Source organism: Solanum tuberosum, unplaced genomic scaffold (assembly GCF_000226075.1).
Source record: "Solanum tuberosum cultivar DM 1-3 516 R44 unplaced genomic scaffold, SolTub_3.0 scf00400, whole genome shotgun sequence".
In the NCBI taxonomy this organism is placed as follows: domain Eukaryota; kingdom Viridiplantae; phylum Streptophyta; class Magnoliopsida; order Solanales; family Solanaceae; genus Solanum; species Solanum tuberosum.
In genome coordinates, this window is record NW_006239330.1 from 318876 (window position 1) to 325110 (window position 6235).

Here is a 6235-nt window from a genome sequence, read left to right on the forward strand (position 1 = left end):
GCCAAACAACCCCAAGGACATATTTGATCAATTGGAAGTCAAAATTGGCAATTGGAATTCGACCACGCTTTTCATCGCGACTATTCACGTAAATCTCCCACCCCCAACAATTTCAGTCGTCGTTCCCGGCGTGCCCTTCCGATAGACCGGAGGAATTCATGAACGTCGTCGTTTATGTGGTGTGGACCACATGCCGGGCGTAAAAATGAGAAAGAAATCTAATTCTAGGAGAGTAAACTCCCTACCTCAACAACCTTCCATGGCTTCTTCCCTCGCTTGTTCCTCTCGTTTTCTTCTCCATTACAGAAAGATCTCCGCCCTTGTATTTTTTATCCTAGTTGTTTGTTTGATAGTTGTTTTGAACACTTCGTTGAGAAAGGAAGGCGTGTCTCGATCAGATGTTCCCTCGAATCGACTTTACACAGTCGAAGTGGTCAATGAGTTCCCTCACGATCCCGATGCATTCACTCAGGTTTGTTTTTCTTTCGCTTCTATTGATTCCAGTTGATCCTCTAGATTTATGTTGAATTTTAGTGTCTCTTGTATTTAATTTGTGTAATCAGAAAGAGGGATTAGAAATTTACTCATATTTGAGGAGAAAAGAAGTCCAATTTGGACTTCTAGTAGTGTAAGATTGAGCTAGGATATCGCTTAATTTTTTCAAGTGAAGAAGAAGAAACTTACTCAGTTCACAGGGCATACCCCGGCTTACAATAGCGAAGATAAAAAGAGGCCCAGCTTCTCTTATCAAACACATGTTGCAGGATCCGCTGGGTTTCTAATTCTAATTTCTCTAGGGATGTAATGAGAGCTAGTCTTTTGCTTAACAACAGTACAAGCATCTGGCATTTTCATCCTTCCAAATGGAAACAATGATCAGTTATTTGGCTGCATTTACAATAAACACCACCAACTAATAGAAATTTTGAGCAAACCAACGATAAGAATAAACATCAAGACGGTATCTGATGACTGCAGTGAATATGTGAATTTGCCAGTAAAGGGTGCATTTTAGATGAAGTATCTAGAAAAGATTCTTTGTCCATGGATTAGCTTGTGTTCATTCACCTTTGATGTTTCTGTTTCTGTTTCCTTAACATTTCTAAATGAAATGACTACATGCGGAATATTCTCTCTAATGTGATTAGTCATTCCCTGTCAACAGATGTGGAAATTGTTTTCCATGTACCTTGATCAACTATGAGGATGGATTTATGTGTAACGCAGGTGAAACTGTTCAGTGTAATTATTTTAAACATGCTTAACATTTACAGCGAAATCTAAATAAGCAAAGATAAAATAGATTTTTCTTTGGATCATCAGCTTTCAAAATCTTAACGATTGTTGTAATATGATTAAAATCTGTGGATGGTGTGCTATTTGATATGAATGTTCTCTCCTCTCTTTGGTTGCTGTTTAGGTTTTAAGCATCTTTGCTTGTTGATAAACCTGAATATTATGGGTTCACTACACTTATCCTACTTCATTCTATTTAGAAATCCCAAAGTAGGTGCAGTTATAGTATTAATCAGATGGTGCTTTTTCTCTTGGTAAGTTATTAGATACTAGTGTTTTTCCCATCTAATAATACTGAACATTTTTCTACAGGGACTACTGTATGCAGAAAATGACACCCTATTTGAGTCTACTGGGATGAATGGGGCTGTGAGTTTCCCTCTGGTTCTGTAGTTGACTCCAATTGATTATTTCTTTGGAAGAATTGATTTACCAGGATATTGTTTTGGGTTCATAACTGATAGTGCTTATAATATTTGATTACAGTCATCTGTTCGGAAAGTCACTCTGCAGACTGGCAAGGTAATTGCCTAGATGCTCTGAGTGAAATTGGCCTTGATGCTGAGTTGGTATATCATTGAGCCCTTTCTTTCTGGCATTCACAGGTTAAGGCTATTCAGAGAATGCCGTACTCTGATTTTGGGGAGGGCTTAACTCTTCTTGGTGATAGGTTTGTGATCTGAACTAAAAGGTTTTGCCTCATTCAGCTGATGATAGGTTTTTGCTTACCTTGATTCAGCAAGGGAAGAAATTCATGTGACATAAGCAATCTGTTCTTTTTCCAAAACAAAATAGTGGTTCCCATTAGTTATAAGTTATACGGCTAGTAAATGATGCTTCTCCGGAACATACTTTCCAGGAAAACAGGATGTTGACGAATATGTTGTTTTTGGCTGATTAAAAAAAAAGATGTTTTTGTTGCCCACATGGATATAGGTCCTTTTAGGCTTCTGACCACTCTGATCTTTTATGACTTGATGATTATGTCCCTTTTTTTTGTGATAACCGTAGTCTTCTACCTTCTACCAACACAAGCATCTAGTGTTTTTGCTTTCTGCTGGGATTTTTTTTTTTTTAAATAATGGTAACTATTGCTTTCTGCTGGGATTTGAACCTGTGACCTCATAGTTCTCAACTCATTTCGTTGACCTCTAGGCCATACCCTTGGATGCTTTTGCATGATTATGTCTGCTAAATAAGTTGACAATCTCCTCAAATCTGAAGGACTTCTGAAACGCCTTTGATTGGGGAAGTACTCACTATACTTCCTAACGGTGATCTATATTGAATTAAAAAAAGAGTTTTGACCCCTTTACTGCATGATATATTCTCAAATTCAGTATTTCCGTGTACAATTGATTGTTGCTTTCTCTTTTTATGTGAAAAAGATAGTCCTATCATCTAATGTAGTAATCTTAGGGGTCGTTTGGTTTGAATATGAGTTATGATGGGATAAGTTATGTTGGGATAAGTTATGTTGGGATTAGTTATGATGGGATAAGTTGTCCTGAGATTATTTCTTATTGAGTGTTTGGTTTGTTATATTCAAAATAATATATATTGATAAATTTTAAGAACAAGTTGTTTGTTTACAAAATTACCCTTCACTTTATTTAAACTTTTTAAATATTTCTTTGTGAGCTTTAGTTATTCATTTTTTAAAATAAAACTTTTATTTTATTTAACTTAAATATTTTTGTTTATGTATTCCCATAAGTACCATGTGTATTTAAAAATATAACTTTTTTCTTATTTAGCTTAAAAATAGAACTTCCCTCTTAAGTTTATTAAAGAGAAGAAAATTTATGAGAAATCAAAATAAAATAAACATAAGAATTAGTCAAATAAATTCATAAATAAAAATTATATTTATATAGTATAATTTTTTAATAGAAAAATATGTATAATTATCATAAAAATAAGGAGTAGTAAATATTATTATACATGGTATTAAAAAAAATGTAAATATACATAAATGTAAAAAATGATGTATAAAAAGGATTTAAAGGGACATATTTGTCATTTACCTATTTTATCTCGGGATAAGTTATCCCGGGATTACTATACCACCCATGGGGAGGGAGAACTTATCCCGGTACTAATTATTAATCCCGGGATAAGTTATCCCGGACTTGCCAACCAAACAACATAATTTTTTTTTTTATTCCATCACTATTTCCTTATCCCATCACTATTATTTCTAATCCCTCACACCAAACGAGCCCTTAATGTATTTCGCAGGTTGATTCAAGTAACTTGGCGGCAGAGTACTGGTTACATATATGATCGGCATAATCTCAGCAAAGTATGTAATACTTTTTCAGTGTTTTTTGCAATTTTGTGCTATTTACGTTAGTATCTTGCTTAGATGAATCCCAGTTTATCTGTAATATTATGATGGTTATTGCAAATTTTCTACTTTGAAATAGGAGATTTTCATGTGCTGATCATTTTATTTTGATCTTGTTTGCCAATCCCAACTTTTGAGAAATGGTGAAAAACTTAAAAATGGTAGCATGATGTCATTGACTACAACAATATGTTTGTGGAAACTTCTACTTTGGCTAATAGTATGATATTGGGAAAATTATGTATCTTTGGCTGCTCAGTTATATTATACAGGTCTCGCTGTCAGTTGAGACCTTTCCTGAGTTGTCACTAGCAAAGCATTCCATTGCAGTTTCTTTGACAACCATCTGTATACAGTTAATCTGTAATCAATTATTTTGGGGTTTTTTAGATTGCTGATAATGCTTAACAATGATATGGCAATATCAGGCAATTTCATCTTTATTTTCAAGGTTTTGACTCTTCTTCCAGTGTATTTTTCAAACTGGAAAATAAACTCCAAAAACTTAACTTCAATTTCCTTCTGCTCGCAGAAACTTAGAGCTGGTTTCGTTTTGATTTCAGTTTCTTCTGTATTCCATCTGCTTGAACCGTAAGATCATCATTTTCAGAAAATAACGCTCAGGTTTTTGTCCAAAATCTTCTATACCATATAAACTGTCATTTTGTTATGCAGAAATATGCTGTGTATTAATCCTTGCCTGTTTGAGATTGGGGATCTATAAATGCTACTCCCTCTGTTTCAAAAAGAATGACCTCCTTTCCTTTTTAGTCTGTTTAAAAAAGAATGATCTCTTTCCTTTTTTGGTAACATTTTAATTTCAATTTTCCACGTTGCATGTTTAAGGCCACAAGATTAAAGGGCAATTTTGTACATTTGACATAACTTTAATTTAGGACCACAAGATTCAAAAGTCTTCTTTATTTTCTTAAACTCCATGCCAAGTCAAACTAGGCCACTCTTTTTGAAACGGAGGGAGTTGTATTTTTGTGGTTGAAAGATCTATTTGTATTGATATGTACTCAGTATTTCCTTTATCCCCCCTCTCCTTCTCTGGAATTCTTATTTGCAAACTTGTAATTTCTCTTCAGTTTGAGAAGTTTCGCCATGATATGCCCGATGGTTGGGGATTGGCAACTGATGGAAAAATCCTTTATGGGAGTGATGGATCTTCTACACTGTATCAGATTGACCCTCAAACTATGAAAGGTTTTGTCATCTGAAGGTCAAATTATGATTCAGTTGTTTTATTCTTCATATAAGAATGTATTATTTTGTTCTTATGCTTTCTTTTTCTCATTGTTGCAGTAGTTAAGAAACAAATCGTAAATTATCAAGGTGATGAAGTACACAGACTCAATGAACTAGAGTATGTTTATGACGAAGTTTGGGCGAATGTTTGGATGGTATGGACTTGTTCTCCCACAACTTCCTCTTTAGAACAATTGATTTCATATTATAAATCACAATTATATTTATCCAACGTGAATCTGAGAAAGGTATTAGGGAGAATCTTTTCTCTAACTACGAACCAGAGCATCTTGAGATTCTTTTTGACACTCAATCTGTATTTTACTTGTTCTGCTAATGTGAGTACTTGTGCGCAAGTCCATTTCTGGTACCTTATTGTTATACTTATGGGGCTACAAAGCATCATCATTAAGACTTAACAATGACTGCTTTGTCTGAACTCAATATATGGGTTCTGGATATTGTACCTTATCACTGAACTTGGATCAATTGCTGCTCTTTGATTTACCGTTTAGTGGTTTCTTTGATTTCTATGTTTAATAAAGAGCTTTCTTTAATAACATGAGCGACCAAAATGATAGAGGATATTTTCCGAGTATATAAGTTCTCAGTGTTGTCAAAGAATCACTTCAGAATTCAGATCCTTATAAAAAAGAATCACTCAAGAGACATCTTTAAACCACGGCGTTCTTGTAGGCAACACTTCACATCACTTAGACAGAGCTTCAGTGAGTGCACGAAAGCGCTAATGCATGAGCCTCAACAATCATGGCTTGCGCTGTCTTGAAGAGAGTGTGGCTCTGAACTCTCTTAGGTGGTAGTCCAGTTTAGAAACCAAGGCATTTAAGCATTTGCCTGAGTGTCCATAGGCTCCATCTTGCACGAGACATTAGGTATTAATTAACAAAACAATTGGTTAATAAAATAAGAAAAACTACTCCGTAAGTTTGAATTGAAGACTCAAAACTGCATCGTCACAACTGAATCAGGTATTTAAATTGGTTTTTGAATTGATTGATTTATAAAAAACTGATTTTTGAGCTTGATTGACAAAGCTTTCCGTTTCATATAATTCACTGAATCGTTTCCAACTCCTTTTTATCTATAATTACTTTTGTGAGAAAAATATTATTGAATTGTGTATCTAAACTGTTACATTGAGACCCTATTTATAGACACTACATTGGAATTCTTTTCCAACTAGAATTCCTATTCTTATTCTTATTCCTATTCCTATTCCTATTCTAAGTAGGAAATACTTATTTCTATTCTAACACTCCCCCTCAAGCTGGTGCATACAAATCATATGTACCTAGCTTGTTACAGATGTAATTAATA

The 6235-nt window shown here is 34.3% G+C and overlaps 1 protein-coding gene across 1 annotated transcript in view; it reads left to right on the forward strand.

Annotated features, from left to right (window-relative positions):
• The window catches only part of LOC102603583 (glutaminyl-peptide cyclotransferase-like), a 12061-nt gene continuing 5826 nt past the window's right edge, over positions 1-6235 (forward strand). Inside the window, exons 1-7 of the mRNA XM_006362603.2 lie at positions 1-472; positions 1609-1665; positions 1783-1818; positions 1902-1966; positions 3538-3601; positions 4738-4855; positions 4955-5052. Coding sequence (XP_006362665.1) covers positions 191-472; positions 1609-1665; positions 1783-1818; positions 1902-1966; positions 3538-3601; positions 4738-4855; positions 4955-5052 — 720 coding nt within the window. The 5' untranslated portion in view covers positions 1-190. The remainder of the gene's footprint in view (positions 473-1608; positions 1666-1782; positions 1819-1901; positions 1967-3537; positions 3602-4737; positions 4856-4954; positions 5053-6235) is intronic.